Below are 17965 nucleotides of genomic sequence, written 5' to 3'. Positions count from 1 at the left end.
GCTCCGCCGTCGGCTGCTTGCCACACCGGGGCCCTGCACCTCAGCACTCCCTCCCGCGATCCCTCCGCGGCAGCTCTCCGACCGACCGACCGACCGACCGAACATCTGAGTAGCTCACCTGAGGGTGCGACCACGGACTCGGTGGGCGGGCTGTTGCAGTATCCGTCGGAGGCGACCACGCTGACGTGGTAGAGCCGTCCGCAGCTCAGCCCGCTGACGTTGCAGAAGCCTGCGGACATGGCCTGGCAGGTGGTGCCGCTGCCGTCGCCGTCCTCCACGCTCGCAGTGTAGGAGTCGGCTCCCCGGCTCGCCGACCAAGACACGTTGAGGGAGTTGTCCTGGCAACTGACCGTGGCGGACACGGTGTCCGGCACGCAGGGAACTGAGGGGAGTTTGTGATGTGATTTGAGTTAAGTTAGTGTGCGTCACCCGTGAGGAAAGCAGGCTGTATGAATGGAAACATCTCGTCTATTGCGTGAGTGCGCGTGTACCTGTGTGTGTACCTGTGTGTGTACCTGTGTGTGTGTGTACCTGTGTGTGTGTGTGTGTGTGTGTGTGTGTGTGTGTGTACCCACCTGTTCTGAGGTCCACCTTGTTGCTCGGAGGACTGTTGCACGTGCTGTCGTTGGCCACCACGGCGGCGGTGTAGTGTTGCCCGCAGCGCAGGCCGGTGAGGTCACACGTGTTTTCGAAGGACGAGCACTTGTCCACGTGTCCGTCCGTCCCCACGGCGCTCACGGTGTACAGCTGGCCCCCGCGGCTGCTGGTCCAGTTCATGCTGGCCACGTTGTCTCTGCAGCTCACACTGCCCTCTAGCTTCTGGGGGGTGCATGGCGCTGTGGGGCGTGACATGGTTAATATATCCGTTCAACAGAACAGGAGTCTGATGGCTGAGCGGTGAGGGAGCCGGGCTTGTAATAGAAGGTCGCCGGATCGATTCCCTGCCACTCAAATGGTCTCAATCCATTCATATTCAAGGAGGTATATTCCTTTGTCAAAAGCATTTGCTCTTAATCAACGTTCAATTGGGGAGTCAGGTGGCTTAGCGGTTAGGGAATCGGGCTAGTAATCAGAAGGTCACTGATTCGATTCCCGGCCGTGCAGAATGAAGTTGTGTCCTTGGGCAAGGCACTTCACCTTACTTACTTACTGTAAGTCGCTCTGGATAAGAGCGTCTGCTAAATGACTAAATGTAAATGTAACCTTTGGTGTGTGTGTGTCGGTTGGCTTTTAAAAATGGTTGTCCCCTCCCCCCTCGCCCCCCCCCCCCCCCCCATCGCGAGTTGCATTGTTTGCGTTGGAGGGAGTTTATCGAGGGATTACCTGTTCGGACGATGTTGCCGATGCTCTCGGAGCTGTTGCAGGTGCGCCCCTCGGCGGTCACGATCAGCACGTACATCTCGCCGCACGGCAAGCCTGTGATGTCACAGTGCGTCCCGCGGGCCGAGCAGCAGGTGGTCTTTCCGTCGGTGCGCTCCAGCATGGCGGTGTAGGCCACGGCGCCCGTGCTGACCGCCCACGATATCGCCACCGAGCCGTTCTCACAGCTCATGTCTGCCTCCACGTCCTGAGGAGGGCAGGGCGCTGGGCGACCGAAACAAGTGCACCCCGTGTTCATATAATATATCCATCACAATAGATGAAAAAAACAATCAAACGTATTTTGTTTGTGAGGTGAGGTGAAAGCCGCTACAAGTGCTGGCGTGTCTTTCCAGTTCCTCACCGGTTTCAGACACCACGGCGTTGCTCGGCGCGCTGGAACACTGATGGTCGGCGGCCGTGACGCTGAAGGTGAAGTTCTGCCCGCACGGCAGCTCTGGCACCGCGCACGAGCTGTCGGTGGTGTTGCACGAGTAGGTCCTCCCCAGACGGTCGGTCGCCACGGCGACGTAGAGCCCCGCCCCGGCGGCGTGTTCCCAGATCATCCAGGCCGAGTCGGAGAGGCAGTCCGCCTCCACCTCGGTGAGGCGGGGGATGCATGGAGCTGAAGGCAACAACAAACAAACAACCATTAGGGCTGTGTGTGTTTAACACAACTTTATTAGTACACTAAGGGCCTCGTTTATACTTCCAGTAGAAATTTCTCCTGGTAGGCAACACTTTCAAGCGACGGTTAAAAGTGTCGCCCGTGACGCCATTTCTGTCGGCGACCTTTTCAAAAGTGTCTGCGACCTAAGTATAAATTGGGCTTCAGGGCCTTGTTTACTTGCATTGCGACCGCAGCTTAATTTGCGGTTAGGGAATCGGGCTAGTAATCAGAAGGTTTCCGGTTTGATTCCTGGCCTGACATGGTGTCCTTGGCCAAGGCACTTCACCCTACTTGCCTCTGGGGTGGGGGGGGGGGAATGTCCCTGCACTTACTGTAGGTCGCTCTGGATAAGATCGTCTGCTAAATGACTAAATGTAAATGTGATGACAGATCTAATCTGTGAGCGTTATTGGTCCTGACCTGTTCTGATGCGGTGGACCGGGCTGTCCGCGCCCACACAGCCCCCTCGAGACGGGGTGACGGTGACGTTGTACTCGGTCCCGCACGTCAGGTTGCTAAGGTTACAGCCGGTTCGCGTGGCGCTGCAGGTGAAGGGCTGACCGCCGTGGTGGCAGACGGCCGTGGCCGTGTACAGAACCCCCGCAACGCTGTTGTTCCACGTCACCGCGGCGACGCTGGTGGAGCAGTTGACCACGACCTTCACCGAGTCTGGAGGGCACGGAGCTGAAAGGAACAAGAGAAGAAGAAGAGAAGAAGGGAAGAAGGGAAGAAGAGAAGAAGAGAAGAAGAAGAGAAGAAGAGAAGAAGGGAAGAAGGGAAGAAGAGAAGAAGAGAAGAAGAAGAGAAGAAGAGAAGAAGAAGATTTAAAATCCTGCTATGTATGAAATTCACTTCAAATAGAGCCAGAGAGCGTTTCTATGACTGGAGAAGGGAGACCCCTACCTGCCAGGACTTGCTGCAAGGCGCTCTGGGAGCTGTTGCAGGACTCGTAGGAAGCCAGCACCGCCACGGTGTAGTTGAGACCGCACTGCACGTCGGGGACCACGCAGCCGAGTGCGGCCCGGGCGCAGCTGCTTTGCCTCCCAGCACTGCTCTGCACGCTGGTGTGGAAGAGCTGCGTCTGGCCGTTTTGCTGCCAGGTGACGTTCAGCACGCCGGCCCGACAGTCCATCTGGCTCTGCACGTTGGCCGGCACACAGGGGGCTGGGGGCAGCGGAGAGAGGGGGGAGGCTGTCAGATGGCTGCTGAGCGGTTAGGGAATCGGGCTGTTAATCGGAAGGTTGTAGGTTCGATTCCCCGGCCGTGCGAAATTACGTTGTGTCCTTGGGGCAAGGCACTTCACACTACTTGCCTCGGGGGGGAATGTCTCTGTACTTACTGTAAGTCGCTCTGGATAAGAGCGTCTACTAAATGACTAAATGTGACCCAGTTGTCTCAACGGGTGTTTCGAACGGGAAGGTAGATGGCGATGGCCTGGGGTGGTGATGTGTTTAGTGCGAGAGGTCAGACTGTGGCACCCTACCTGTGTGGAGGACATAGATGCTACTCTTGGCACCGGCGCAGCTGTCATCCAAACCGACGACGTAGACCTTGTACTCTTGTCCACACAGCAGTCCCGTGATGTTACATGTGGCGCTGGTGGTGTTGCAGGTCAGTTTTTGGCCCTGGGTGCACTCGGCAACTGCCCTGTATGAGAGCGAGCCCTTTGATGCCACCCAGGAGACTGAGATGGTGTTGGAGTCACACGAGGACAGGACCTTGAGCTGGGTAGGGGGGCAAGGCGCTGGGGAGAGGGAAAGGGGATGGAGGGAAGGTTAGCCAGTGCTGGATGTGAAAGAAAAAACTTAATACTATTTGGGATGTAAGCTGGATGTTAAAATTGGGATTTTTGTTGTTGTTGTTCGTCGTCAAAATCAAACTTTTATCAGTACAGCTTGTTTGTTTTCTAGCAACGTCACAAAAGGGGCGTCGTTTTGTCAAGGTGAACTACCTGTGTTCACAGAGAGCCACTCGAGGGCGGGGCTCACGCACTTAAGCCCCTCCCCTCTCACGCTCAGCCTGTAATTCTCCCCGCACAGCAAGCCGCTGATGTTGCAGGAGGATCCGGTGGTGGCGCAGGTCCGCAGGTGGGGGATGCTCAACTCCTTGGCCGTGGCGTTGTAAGACAGGATGCCTCGGCCGGGGGTCCAGGAGAGGACGGCCGTGTTGGTGCTGCAGTCAAGGGAGGCCTGGAGACCAGAGTGGGGGCAGGGTCCTGGATGGGCCGCAACAAAAACAACATGGCGGTCACCTCCAGTAGAACCGTGGCATTCTTCTATGACGCACCGAGTGTAGGGATGACCGCGGGTTGTGTACGGTTAGGTTTCTGTCCCTGTGTGTTAACTAGGGGTGGGAGAATTTTCGTACCTCATGATTTGATTCGAATCGTTTCTTGGGGTCACGAATCGATTGAAAATCGATTCACGATTTTTTATCACAATTTTATCGCAATTTTATTTTTTTACATTTCTGAATAGCTAGAAGACTGAATCGCGATTCAAATGTGAATCGTTTTTCCAGTGGTTACCTGTGCTCGCCGTGATTGGTCGACTCGCCAGGCTCCCACAGCTGTCGTGGTGGGCCATCACCGTGATGGTGTACACCTGGCCACACCGCAGGCCGAGCAAGGTGCAGAAGGTGTCCGTGTTGGTGCACGTGTCGTTGTGGCCGCCGCCGTTAGCCACCGCCAGCACCGTGTAGCGGAGCGCGCCGCGGGCCTGGTCCCAGGTCACCAGGGTGATGCCGTTCTCGCAGTCCACGTCGGCCGTGACCAGAGTGGGGACGCAGGGGGCTGGAGGTGAAGAAGAGAAGAGAGGGGGTCTTAAATCATGATGTATGTAGCTACCCAAGCTAGCTACAAGCTATGATAGGTAAATAGACGTTGTTTTAGCATTGTGGTATAGGTATAGCATTGCTGTGCCGGTATCAGCTTGTACACGTTCAGTCTCACCCATGAGCAGGTTCATGGTGGTGCTGGGTTCGCTCGTGCAGGTCTGGGTCTGCCCCACTACGCTGAGGGTGAACGCTTCTCCGCAGCCCAGCTGGGTGAAGGTGCAGTTGGAGCCGGTGCTGTTGCAGGTCTCGCTGCGGCCCAGGCGGTCCACGGCCGACACCACGTGGAGCTGGTCCGGCCCGGCGTTCTGCCACGTCACCAGCGCCGCGTTGCTGCTGCACTCCAGGCTCACTGATGGGTTTGTCGGCTTACAGGGGGCTGGGGAGGGGGGCCGGGGGGGGGGAAAGGGTCAGATACTCAAAAGATCGAACTTTCACCGGCCAACTTTGGCTTCCGAAACGGCACGGGGGGGTGGGCGGCGCTCGTACCTGATTGGACCTTGTAGTCGGTGTCGTCGATGGTGCCGCAGCTGGAGGAGGAGGAGGAGGTTGTCACGGCGAGGCTGTAGGTGGTGCCGCAGCGCAGGTCCTGGATGGTGCAAGCCGTGAGGCTGGTGTTGCAGGTGGAGCGGGAGCCGTCGCTGCCGATCGCCAGGCCGGTGTAGCTGGGAGGGTTGCCCGGGCTGGCCTGCCACTTGAGGGCAAAGGTGTTGGCCGTGCAGCTGGGCAGCTGGGCCGTCACGTTACTGGGCAGACACCGGGCTGTGATGGGGGAGGAGGGGGAGAGAGAGGTCATGTTACTGGGCAGACACAGGGCTGTGATGGGGGAGGAGGGGGAGAGAGAGGTCACGTTACTGGGCAGACACAGGGCTGTGATGGGGGAGGAGGGGGAGAGAGAGGTCAAGTTACTGGGCAGACACAGGGCTGTGGAGGGGGAGGAGGGGGAGAGAGAGGTCACGTTACTGGGCAGACACAGGGCTGTGATGTATATATGTATATATATATATATATAAACTTGGCCATTCGCCACTGCTAGCCCCTCCCTCGAGCCGCCCATGTTCATCTTACCCATTATCATTCATTATTCAACTCCACATTTTTGATTAATTATTTGTTATTTTGAATTTAAAAATTATATAATATGTGTATTGTATCAAGTCTTTCACTCTTTTGTTCAAATTTTTTTATTTTGTTTTCTAATTTGGTTCTATTTCTTTTTTGTTGTTATACCAGAGTCAAACTGGACGCTGGTGGCCACCGTGCTGTTGCAGGTGGAGGTGGATGCCACCAGAGCAGCCGAGTAGGTGAGCCCACAGTCCAGCGCCACGGAACAGGAGGAGGTGTTCGACACGCAGGAAGCCAGGCGCCCGTTAGGGCCCGTCACCGTGGCGACGTAAGCCACCGCGCCGGCGCTCGGGTTCCAGGTGAGGGCGGTCTTGGTAGTGCCGCATTTAGACTGCACCGTGAGGTTGGCGGGTGCGCAGGGAGCTGTTGGCGGGATCGAGATGAAGCGTTGGCAACTAAGATTGATTGCAAATGAACAGGAATTGAAGCAGGTTTTTCTTTTTTTTTTCAGGCTGTTGCTGACGAGACCTTGCGTACAGTACCTGTGTCTATCTCTATGGCTGGACTGAGGCCACTGGTGCACTTGGAGTCCTGGGCAGACACTCTGAAGGTGAAGTGCTCGCCACAGAGAAGCCCAGAGAAGAGCTGGGACGTTTCTGCCAGGGTGTAGGTCGCATTGACTCCTCCCTGTTTCTGGGAGTACAGGAAGTAGGTGACTGCGGAGGAGGCGGGGCTTTGGGCCCAGGTGATGTTCAGGTTGTTGGTGCTGCAGGCTGTCACTCCAGCCAGGTTGGTGGGCGGACAGAGTGCTGAGAGAGGGAGAAGGAGAGGGAGAAGGGGAGGGAGGGAGGCAGGGAGGGAGGGAGGCAGGGAGGCAGGGAGGCAGGCAGGGAGGCAGGGAGGGAGGGAGGGAGGGAGGGAGGGAGGGAGGGAGGGAGGGAGGGAGGGAGGGAGGGAGGGAGGGAGGGAGGGAGGGAGGGAGGGAGGGAGGGAGGGAGGGAGGGAGGGAGGGAGGGAGGGAGGGAGGGAGGGAGGCAGGCAGGCAGGCAGGCAGGCAGGCAGGCAGGCAGGGAGAGAAAGGGAGGCAGAGGGAGGCAGGGAGGGAGGCAGGCAGGGAGAGAAAGGGAGGGAGGCAGAGGGGAGGGAGGCAGGGAGAGAAAGGGAGGGAGAGAAACAGGGATGAGAGTTGAAGGCAGGGGAAGTGCTGAGTTTGTGTTCAGTTACATTTTGAAGAAGGGTCTCCTCTCTCTCTCACCTGCCCCGAGAGCGACAGGCGCGCTGGGCTCGCTCCTGCAGCCCAGCTTCACGGTCACCACGGACACGCTGTAGGTCTCGCCGCAGTTCAGGCCACCGAAGGAGCAGCCGGCCCCGTTCGTGGAGCAGTTGTAGGCGTGGCCCCGGTTTCCCGTCGCCGTGGCAACGTAGAGCTCACCCGCCGGGCCGGGGGCCCAGGACACCGAGCCCACGTTACCTGTGCAGTTCAGAGACACCTGCACTGAGGGGCGAGGGCAGGGACCTGGGAGGGAGCAATGAATAAGATTGGGGGGGGGGGGGAAGATGTGTTGAGATGGTGGGAAGAAAAAGTAGAGAAAAGAAAGTGCGATTACAACCAGGAAACATTCGAAACTTGTCACTTCTTCTGTCTTGTTCCCAGAGCCGGGTCCTGCTCACCTGTGGTGAAGGTGAACGCGGCGCTCTGGAAGCCTTCGCAGGTGCGGGAGAAGGGCGTGACGGTGACGTTGTAGGTCTTGTCGCACAGCATGCCGCTGAGGTTGCAGCTGGTGCCGTTGGTGGCGCAGGTCTTGTTGTCTCCGTCCCTGCCGACGGCGAGCACGTTGTACCCCACGGCGCCAGGACTGGCGAGCCAGGTGACGCCCGCCGTGTTGTTGACACACACCAGAGACGCGCTGACGTTCTGGGGGGCGCAGGGTGCTGAGGGGGCGGTGGAGGGAAGGGGTGACATGATTATATAACAGCAGGAGTTATTAGAAAGGTGTTTCCAAATGACTGGGTCAGTCTGTGATGTGTCTGTGTGTGTGTGTGTGTGTGTGTGTGTGTGTCTGTCTGTGATGTGTCTGTGTGTGTGTGTGTGTCTGTGATGTGTCTGTGTCTGTGATGTGTCTGTGTGTGTGTGTGTGTCTGTGATGTGTCTGTGTCTGTGATGTGTCTGTGTGTGTGTGTGTGTGTGTGTGTGTGTCTGTGATGTGTCTGTGTGTGTGTGTGTGTCTGTGATGTGTCTGTGTCTGTGATGTGTCTGTGTGTGTGTGTGTCACCCCCACCTGTCTGTATCTGGGTGGTCCCTGGCCGGCTGCTGTTGCAGAGTCCAGAGACGGCGTACACTGTGGCGTCGTACAGCTGACCACACCTGAGGGCGGTCAGGGAGCACTGCGTCCCCGCTGTCCTGCAGGAGTCCGACTGGTTCCCAGACGTCACCAGGGCGTAGAAACTGTCCCTTCCCAGGGTCTCGTCCCAGTTCAACACAGCCTTACTGGTGCCACATGTGTACTGGGCCTGGACGTTAGCTGGGGTGCAGGGCGCTTGGGAGGACAAGAAGTTTACAGTTTAGTTCAAACATTTTTTCAATGACAATCCATCTATATTTCATAATGTGTCCGGCATAGCGTACCAGTGACGATCTGGAACGCATCACTGGGTTTGCTGTTGCACTGGCTTCCCAGAGAAAAGCCCTGCGCGGTGTAGTTCTGTCCGCACAGCAGGGTTGTGAGCATGCAGGAAGTGCTGTTGGACTGGCAGGATGCAGAGTGGCCCGAGGCGGAGGTGGCGTTGATGAGGACCCCCACGGCGTCCTTACTCAGAGCCCAGGACACAGACGCACGGTTGGTGGAACAGTCCAGGGTGCGGTTCTGGATGACGGGAGGGCAGGGGGCTGGGGTCACAGATAAGGAAGTACAGGAGCGTGAAAAGGTTAAGTGTGCAATGTGCGGTTTAATCACTGGTTTTGATCATCAGCCTATGTGCTGTAAAATACATTTTGTACAAATATTTTCCCTTCTTCTAGGCAGTTTCCTGTGTAATATACAGTAATTGTAGTCATATATAGTGTAACCAAATATAGTTCCTGTGTCTGTTTACCTGTTTGTACGGTGGTTGAGGCCAGAGTTGAGCTGTTGCAGGTCCCATCTCCAGCCAGCACGACCACTGTGTATTTGTTCCCACATCTTAGCTGGCTGAGGTCACAGGAAGTCAAGACAGAGGTACAGGAATCGACAGTGCTCCCGTTGAGCTGAGCAGCCGCTATGTAGGCCTTGGCCCCGGCGCCGTCCGCCCAGGACACGGACACGGCGCCAGAGACGCACTGCAGGCGGGCCGTCACGTTCTTGGGGTCGCAGGGTGCTGGAGGGGGTCGAAGGTCAGATCGTTAGAAGGTGAGTTTGGATCGTGTTTTTATAGTACTACACAGGGAGGGCGTAGGTTTGTTTTCAAATGTGGTTGGGACATTTCAATAAAAACTGTGGGGGTCTTTGCAAAAAAAAAAAAAGAAAGCTACGCCCCATTGACTAGATTATTATATAAATATAATTCCTATATTTAAGGGTATCCCAACAGAGAGAGAGAAGTCTCCTCCTTTAGCTCACCGGCCGTCACGTTGAGGCTAGCGCTGGTGGAGCTGTTACACTGGCTGTTGCCGGCGACCACGCGAAGGCTGTACTTCTGAGAACACTTCAGGCCGGGGAAGGAGCAGGAGGGGTCGGAGGAAGAGCATGGGGTGGAGAGGCCGTCTGAGCTGGTTAGCGTGGACGTGTAGGTCAGAGCTCCGGGAGAAGAGCCCCAGGACGCCAGCAGGGTGTTAGAGGAACAGTCCACGTGCCCCTGCAGGTTAGTGGGCATACAGGGCCCTGGGGGTGAGGGAGAAGGGTTGTGTTTAGCTACAAGCAAGGTGACGCAGTCCCCCCCAAAAAAATATTTTTGTATTTAGTTTTCTTCTAGACTTTGCTAAGATTGGGGAACTTGGAGAACACACCTGTCTGGACTGTTTGCAGTGCGCTGCTTGGTCCGATACAGTTGCTGTTGCCTGCTTTTACCGTGACGCCGTACTGCTGCCCACACTGGAGACCCTTCACCTCACAGCTGGGGTTCGTGGTGGTGCAGGACAGTGCAGTACCATTCCCAGACAGCGCGATGGCGCTGTAGTTCAGGGAAACGGAGTCCGGTCCCCAGCTGACCCTCAGGATGTTGCTGCTACAGTTGAGGCTGTTTGTCACACTGTGTGGGGCGCATGGCGCTGAACGGACACAGGAGACACAAGCACACAGTAAAGACCACGGCATGGTACATTCGCAGAGGGAAATGGGTGAAAGGTGACAGGAAGAGGGTGAAAGCTGACAGGAAGAGGGTGGAAGGTGACAAGGAAGAGGGTGAAAGGTGACAGGAAGAGGGTGAAAGGTGACAGGAAGAGGGTGAAAGGTGACAGGAAGAGGGTGGAAGGTGACAAGGAAGAGGGTGAAAGGTGACAGGAAGAGGGTGAAAGGTGACAGGAAGAGGGTGAAAGGTGACAGGAAGAGGGAGAAAGGTGACAAGGAAGAGGGAGAAAGGTGACAAGGAAGAGGGTGCCTTACCGGACTGCTGGGTGAAGGGCAAGCTGTCGGGGCTGGCACAGCTGCCGTCCGAAGCAGCGGCAGTGAAGACGTAGGCCTGGCCGCAGTGTAGGCCGGCCAGCTGGCAGCCAGGGGCGGCACTGGCACAGGACACACTGTGGCCGTCTGTGCCCACCGCCTTGGCAGTGTATGCTGCAGCGTTGGGGCTGGCGTCCCAGGTGAGGGAGGCGGTGTTGGTGGCACAGTCCACCCAGGCAGTGACATGAGTGGGAGGGCAAGGGACTGCGGGGCCATATGGGAGGTTTGGGTTAGCGACACAGTTAGCCATGGGCTCTAAAACCATGAAAGTGGTCCACTCCTAATATCTGTCAATAGCTCACTCAAATGGTCTCAATCCATTCATATATTTCTTTGTCAAAAGCATTTGCTCTTAATCAACGTTCAATTGGGGAGTCAGGTGGCTGAGCGGTTAGGGAATCGGGCTAGTAATCAGAAGGTCACTGGTTCGATTCCCGGCAGTGCAAAATGACGTAGTGTCCTTGGGCAAGGCACTTCACCCTACTTGCCTCCCTGTACTTACTGTAAGTCGCTCTGGATAGTGTAATGTAAATTAAACATTTGAAGTTTGATGAAAAAAGCATGCCAATCACCTGTTGCCAGGGAGACCGCTCTGCTCATCAGACTGGAGCAGGTGGCGTCCACGGCCATCACGCTGACGTTGTACACCTCGCCGCACCGCAGGTCGGCCATGACGCAGGCCGTGAGGTTGGAGGAGCACTCGGCCCGGTGTCCGCTCCCTCCCAGCGCCACCGCGGTGAAGGTCGAGGCCCCGAGGCCGCCCGCCCACGACACCGCCACGGAGCTACTGCCGCAGGTGCGCTTGGCCGTCACGTTGGTAGGCACGCACGGCACTGGACGGAAGAGGAGAGCGCACGCCGGTTAAACCGGGGAACCGGGAAGTAAAGTCACTCCATCGTGGTCTTAACTTTGGAGTCTGTGTATAGCATATGTGGCATTGTTTGGATTCGGATGGGTTGAAACAAAGAGGTGTTCCACTTACCCTCCCTGACGGAGACGGGCTTGCTGGGTGTGCTGACACAGGTGCCATTGACGGACACAACCGTCACCGTGTACTCCTTCCCACATGTCAGCGTGTTGACCGTGCAGTTGGTCTTGGTGGTGTTGCAGTACTTGCGCTGCCCGTTGCCGTCGGCGATGACGGCGGAGTAAGCTTCCGCGCGCTCGGACGCGTTCCAGCTCACCGCGAAGGTCCCGGAAAGACAGTTCACTCTGGTTTGAACATTCGCTGGGCCGCAAGGCACTGGGGGACAACAGGAAGGAGAGATTGGGATGTTATTGCAGTCAAGTAGTGTTACTCCACTGTCAACAGGAAGGTAGGGTGTTCAAATGCTATAGGGGTTTGTTTTTATGTCTCAATGGCAACCATCTCTCCCAATTTCAACCCTGTAAACATCCCACAAAAGTGACAGTTGGTCTTCCGGTGCCCAATACCACGATGTCAGCTCCCTATGAATGCCTCGCGTCCAGCTGTGAGCCGGAGGTATCTACCTGACTCCATGAACAAGGGCTTGGAGGGCATGCTGGGGCAGATGCCGTCGTGGTGGGCCACGGTGACGGCGTACAGCTGGCCACACTTCAGGCTGGTGACGGTGCAGTTGTCGCCGGTGGTGCTGCAGCTGAGGAGGCTTCCGGAAGCGTCCACCATGGTGGCCGTGTAGGACGCCATGTTGTGGTCGCCCCGCCACACGATCAGAGCGCTGTTGGCTGTGCAGTTCAGCTTGGCCTCGGTCAAGCTCGGCGGACATGGGGCTGGAGAGGGGACGGAAAAGTCGGGGGAGACACGTGTTATAGTCTCCGTAGACATCGGTATAAAACCGGTCGGTTTAAATCAGAGTTAAAACCCTGACTTGATGAGGGCTTTGAGCAGACACATACCTGTTTCCACAGACACCATTTTACTCTTGGAGCTGTTGCACTTGAGGTTGGTGGCGATGACAAAGGCGGTGTAGTTGGAGCTGCAGCGCAGGCCGCTGATCTTGCACTCGTCTCCCAACGCGTTGCAGGTGCGGACCACGCCGGCTTCATCCATCGCCGTTGCGATGTAGAACACGGCGCCGGAGGTGGTGGGCCAGGTCAGGGTGATGGAGTCAGCGCCGCAATCCATCGCTGCTGACACGTTCTTAGGAGCGCAAGGTACTGCGAGGGAGAGAAGAAACCATTCAGTTTACCGTCTCCCACGGTTAGGGAATTGGGCTATTAATAAGAAGGTTGCCGGTTCAATTCCCCGCCATGACAAATTACATTGTGTCCTTGGGCAAGGCCCTTCACCCAACTTGCCTCGGGGGGGGGGAATGTCCCTGTACTTACTGTAAGTCGCCCTGGTTAAGAGCGTCTGCTAAATGACTCAATTGCAATACGAACGTCCGCGGAATGATTTTCTGGGTGAACGTCCGCACTCGTAGATTTGTAGTTTCACACAACCGTTATCAGCCTACTATAACAGCCAGCGACAGAACAGGGCCTCACCGGTTTCGGCCACCTGTCCCAGCGTTCTGTAGCTGGGGCACTCGTTGTCGAAAGCCGTGATGTGGACGGTAAGACTCTCTCCGCAGAGAACGTTCCGGATGAGGCAGCTGTTGTCGACGGAGCTGCAGTTGTAGCGGTTGAAGTCGTTGTTGTTCCCCCAAGCTTCAACCGTGTACGACAGCGCGCCGTCCGCAGGGTCCCATGAACTGGTCAGGACGTCTGACGCACAGTTGGCCGAGGTCATCACGTTCTTCGGCATGCAAGGCGCTGAGGAGGAACACAGAGGTTTCTTAGTCGCCATGTCATAGTCGTAGTCATGAGTAGTTGAGTGCCAATACGTTCTGTGTCTGTTCTTTTGTTATTGTTATCAAAGCAAAGCTTTTCACAGACCAGTCAAGCCTTTATTCAGCTGTGGCCTAAAGGGCGACTGTAACTGGAGCCAGCCTGACACCTATAGGTTCTCACACGCTACGTGCCGAAATAAACCACAAGAGGGTGCCCTCCCTGATCAACCAGTTGGCACAAAGTTGGGAAGGCCGTAAAAAAGTTGTTTCCAGAAGAACACAGCCATCGTCTTTACCAGTGTTGACGGAAACAGCCGAGCTGGTCTGTCCGTTGCAGTCCCCGCTGACAGAGTACACTGAGAAGGAGTAGCGCCGCCCGCAGACGGTGTCTGTGAAGAAACAGGAGGTGTCTTTGGTCATGCAGTCCATCGTCCTGCCCTGGGAGTCCACAGCCCTGGCCATGTAGAAGGAGGTGTAGTTGGTGGGCGCCCAGGAAAAGATGATCACGTTGCTGGCGCACTCTCGGTACAGAGTGAGATTCTTGGGGGAACAGGGTACTGCGGGAGAGAGACAGACAGAGAGACAGACAGAAAGAGAGACAGAGAGAGAGAGAGAGAGAGAGAGAGAGAGAGAGAGAGAGAGAGAGAGAGAGAGAGAGAGAGAGAGAGAGAGAGAGAGAGAGAGAGAGAAAGAGAGAGAGAGAGAGGCAGAGAGAGAGGGAGAGATGGAAAGAGGGATAGAAGAAAGTGTAGAGAGGTGGGAAGGAAATGAGATGACAAAGAAAAGGAGGAAATTAGGTCAATCATCAATGCCTCTCAACACAAACAAAAAAATTCAGGGCAAAACGCCCTGATGTTGAAGATTACACCTCTCTCTCTCTCATCTCTCTTTTTGTGACTATGGGGTATTGAATTTTATGAAGACACAGCCTTGCTCTAAATAGGCTGCAGAAGACAAGACAATGTTGTGCTCACAGGAGTTCTCATGTTCTAGAAGAAGCCTAGATTGGCACTCAGGTGCACGTCAAGAGTCAAAAGGCAACCATTCTTCGAATTTCCTCTATATTTAACCTACTTAAAACATGAGGTTGTTTAAAGTCAAAAATCGGGATTTTGAGGGATTCCCATTCAGCTCCATCTCACCTGTACTAAAGGTAGTGGTGGCGTTTGCCGTGCTCTGGCAGCTGTCCGACAAGGCAATCACGCGCACCACATAGCTCTGTCCACATCCCAGCCCCGCGATCTGACAGCTCGTGCCCTGCGTTGTGCAGGACAGCACCGTCCCGTTGCTCTCCACAGCCTCCGCCTTGTAGGAGTCCGCCGCAAACACTCCATCCCACGAGACCGAAGCCGAGCTGGTGGAACAGCTGTAGTCCACCGATATAGACGTCACTGGGCTCAGTTCTAAAATACGCCACATCAATCAAAGTTAGCAAACTGAATGCCTTTATTAAACTTTGTTAGACATAAAAAGTATTATTCTAGTAGAATTTCGTGTGCAAATACGCCACATCATGAACTACACCTATAATTAACTAGGACAAGACCAACTCACTGTTTGTGGTGTAAATACAATTAGTAGGTTCTCCGGGATCCAAGAAGGCATTGTAGGATGATACTGCTATCCGATAGGATGAACATGGCAGTATGTTCTGTAAGTCCAGTTGGGTTGCCGTCACGTTTGTCACAGATGTGATGTTTGTTGCCGCATTTGTGATTCTCACTTCATACACCAGAACCTTGTTCACAGGCTGCCACATGACGAGAGCCGACCGCTTTCCAGTCTGCACTGCGGAGCAGCTCGTGGGGGGTTGTACCACTAAAAGGTGAAACAATTAGTATGATGTTGATTTCTGTTTAATTAGTTAATGAATTCATACGTAGTAGCGACTTGACTTAGCCTATTTCAAGATGTGTTTTGTGTGTGAATTATGCCTATCCGCATTGCATTCTGAGTAAATTAATTATTTTAGTAGGCCTATACAAATAGTTCGATTTCTGATTTTCTAGAAGACGAGATTTACAACCATCATCCTCGCTCCCAACAATATTGCAACTGTGAGCTGTTTGCAGTTCATAATGAATACTCACAGGTAGAGATGGTTCTCACTCTGCTACTTGCTCCGAGTCCAGCGGAGTTTGCGGTGAAGACGGAACAGTTGTAGGCGGTTGATGGCTGTAAGTTGGTGACTACAGCGCTCAGATTGGTGTGGGTGAAATTGAGACGTTCTCCTGTTTTAATCGACTCCACGAGCAGGTAATAACGCGGTGCTGTGAGCACGCGCGCCCATTCCACTTGGATTGAGGAACTTGATAATGCCTTTGAGTTGGTTATCTGAGTTGATGCGGGAACTATGACATGAGAAAGGTTGGTTTGAGGACATTTTCAGGCTGCTCCAAGGAGTATACAAATGGCTAACAATTCAAAATAACTAATCATTAAACGATTGACTCAATATACACTAAGAAAATGAGGGGATGTTTTCTTAACCTGTTGACGATACGTTTGTATCCAAACACATCACATAGTAGAACTGGAACACCTTCAATGTGACGCTATATTGTGTTCCTGGTCTTAGGCCCTGGACCACTCTTTCTGTGCTGGCCGCTGATAAAGTCACCACGACAGGCGCCACCGTGTCTGTCATATTTATTACTCGTAAGTCCAAAAAATAATTTGTAGCTCCGCTGTATTTGCTCCATTTTACGAGAAGCGACGAGGCGTCTGGAGAACTTATCGAAGTAATTTGGCATTCTGAATGAGAACGGAGAAGCGAGTGAAAATTACAACAATGTTATCAAGAAACACCGTATTCAATGTCCAAATGTAGTATTTTAGTTACCATTAATATTTAGTAACTATACATTTATTTCTGTATACAAAAAAATATATAAAATACATCCCCCTAACTCAGGGTAAATGATCATTCCGGTAAATTTGAAAGCCACATTGATGTGTTGTCTTACCTTGTGCCTCTGTAAACGTTATCTGCAAACAACAAAATATAAATAAATTAGATCTTACTCCAAAGAGAAATGTGACATATCATGGTGGTCACAGCTATACATCCCAAATTCTACATTTGCTTTATCCTACATCAGTAGGATAAAGTCCCAAATTTACCTGGCTCAGAGTCGCCAATACGAAAAACAACCGTAATGCTCTTGACAATCCCATCTTTGACAATGTCTGCAAGTTTTCAATTTAGTTCCATATACAAGGGAGTCAAATACAAAAGGTGTTCTGCATTCTTTTGAACTACTGTGCAGGTACTTCTGAGATGCACGAGCCAATCAGTAGGCCCCAAATGGGGACAGCTCTCCTCCCGACCGCCTCAAGCACAGAGATGCCCGGGAGAGGGAGGGGAGGAGGGCGGGGACCCTTGGAGGGAGCGAGGGACGAGAGAAAGGAGCTGGATGGCTCTGTCTGTATGGAATGGTACAGCTGGTGTCCACAATGTAATCTTCAGTTTTCATCAATGTACAGTATTCACTTGTAATCGTTGACATGACCCCTATAGAACATGAGATCTTTAATCGGCTTCTTGTGTTGGGATATATTTTCTTACCTATCACTTGGTTATACCCTGTTTGTTGTAGTTCAGCTTGTTCCAACCACATTCTTGTAATTTATTGTATTGTTTAAAGTGTGTCACTAGTCAATTGTATCAATCCTTAGAGGATTTAATGCAAGTCAAATGTCTAATTATAAGAAATTGTGTTGATGTAATCTCATTAGAATCTATTTTTCCTTGGTCACATTTTTGTCCAAGATAAAAATTTATCTTGAACATGATTTTTTGAAATATTAGACTTTTGATCACAATTCAGAATATGACAACTGCTGTTGGTTAACAGAGCTATATATGAGTACTGTGATATACTTTTTTGAAGATCTTTTTCATTGATTGATGCTGGGAACAACTGTGATTAGCCTACTTGAAGTTTGTCACCTGCTGTCTAACACACATCGATCCTATCTTTGAACACATTGAGAAAGCTATCCCTTATTTGACGTCAAATCTGCAACCATCTGATCTGACCCACAAATTTACCTTTGTCTGCCGTTGTGGAAACGTGGAACTGACCCAGAAAAGCACCTATTGTGTGAACTCACAGCTTCACACTTGGGTTGTGGATCGTAACACATTAAGCGATGTATGGAATTCCTATTAGGCCATGTTTTCTCCCCATTGTGTGTTTTTTCATTTTTCGTCCACAAAGCCTGGGAACACAGACTGAACACAAAGCTTAAACCAAGGGAGTGGTCTGAGAGTGGCTCATTGGAGACAGATGGCTGAAACCCAATGAAAGTAGGTAAACTTGGGAATTATGGCTCGCAGCAAACAGGTACATTTACTAGGTATGTCAAACCAGCGTAACACAAATTTGGGCCTTCTCCTGTGATGGACAAGGTTGGTATTCCCGAAAATAATCGTTTGGGGTGGGGGGGGGGGGGGGGATAGCATCTCACAGTGAGCTTTATGAAGGGTTTGTGTTGTGATGAAAGGAATCTTTTATCACTTGAGAATAATAGGATATCTTTTCTTGGTTCCTGATTGTACATAAAAACAAGGAAGTCAACATGAAAATGGAGACTTCCCTCTAACCCAGCCATGAAATTTGAGCTGCTGCTTAAACAAAGGCTAATAT

The 17965-nt window shown here is 53.3% G+C and overlaps 1 protein-coding gene across 1 annotated transcript in view; it reads right to left on the bottom strand.

The window, feature by feature from the left end:
• fndc7b (fibronectin type III domain containing 7b) overlaps window positions 1-16098 on the bottom strand; it is a gene marked incomplete at its 5' end in the record, with an annotated part of 28791 nt that extends 12693 nt beyond the window's left edge. Inside the window, 31 exons of the mRNA XM_084692313.1 lie at window positions 119-382; window positions 576-836; window positions 1324-1584; window positions 1724-1984; window positions 2450-2713; window positions 2933-3193; window positions 3513-3773; window positions 3981-4244; window positions 4557-4820; window positions 4980-5240; window positions 5351-5623; window positions 6092-6349; window positions 6469-6735; window positions 7182-7416; window positions 7584-7858; window positions 8206-8463; window positions 8553-8813; window positions 9020-9301; window positions 9484-9783; window positions 9909-10169; window positions 10504-10764; window positions 11133-11393; window positions 11543-11803; window positions 12052-12312; window positions 12439-12699; window positions 13030-13296; window positions 13610-13870; window positions 14456-14716; window positions 14868-15131; window positions 15404-15664; window positions 15804-16098. Coding sequence (XP_084548439.1) covers window positions 119-382; window positions 576-836; window positions 1324-1584; window positions 1724-1984; window positions 2450-2713; window positions 2933-3193; window positions 3513-3773; window positions 3981-4244; window positions 4557-4820; window positions 4980-5240; window positions 5351-5623; window positions 6092-6349; window positions 6469-6735; window positions 7182-7416; window positions 7584-7858; window positions 8206-8463; window positions 8553-8813; window positions 9020-9301; window positions 9484-9783; window positions 9909-10169; window positions 10504-10764; window positions 11133-11393; window positions 11543-11803; window positions 12052-12312; window positions 12439-12699; window positions 13030-13296; window positions 13610-13870; window positions 14456-14716; window positions 14868-15131; window positions 15404-15664; window positions 15804-16098 — 8206 coding nt within the window. The remainder of the gene's footprint in view (window positions 1-118; window positions 383-575; window positions 837-1323; window positions 1585-1723; window positions 1985-2449; window positions 2714-2932; window positions 3194-3512; window positions 3774-3980; window positions 4245-4556; window positions 4821-4979; window positions 5241-5350; window positions 5624-6091; window positions 6350-6468; window positions 6736-7181; window positions 7417-7583; window positions 7859-8205; window positions 8464-8552; window positions 8814-9019; window positions 9302-9483; window positions 9784-9908; window positions 10170-10503; window positions 10765-11132; window positions 11394-11542; window positions 11804-12051; window positions 12313-12438; window positions 12700-13029; window positions 13297-13609; window positions 13871-14455; window positions 14717-14867; window positions 15132-15403; window positions 15665-15803) is intronic.
• Between the last annotated feature and the right edge of the window lie 1867 nt (window positions 16099-17965).

Source organism: Hypomesus nipponensis, chromosome 26 (genome assembly GCF_054491055.1).
Source record: "Hypomesus nipponensis isolate SF chromosome 26, ASM5449105v1, whole genome shotgun sequence".
NCBI lineage: Eukaryota > Metazoa > Chordata > Actinopteri > Osmeriformes > Osmeridae > Hypomesus > Hypomesus nipponensis.
Note: the sequence above shows the minus strand (reverse complement) of the source record. Positions and strands in the feature narration are given on the sequence as shown.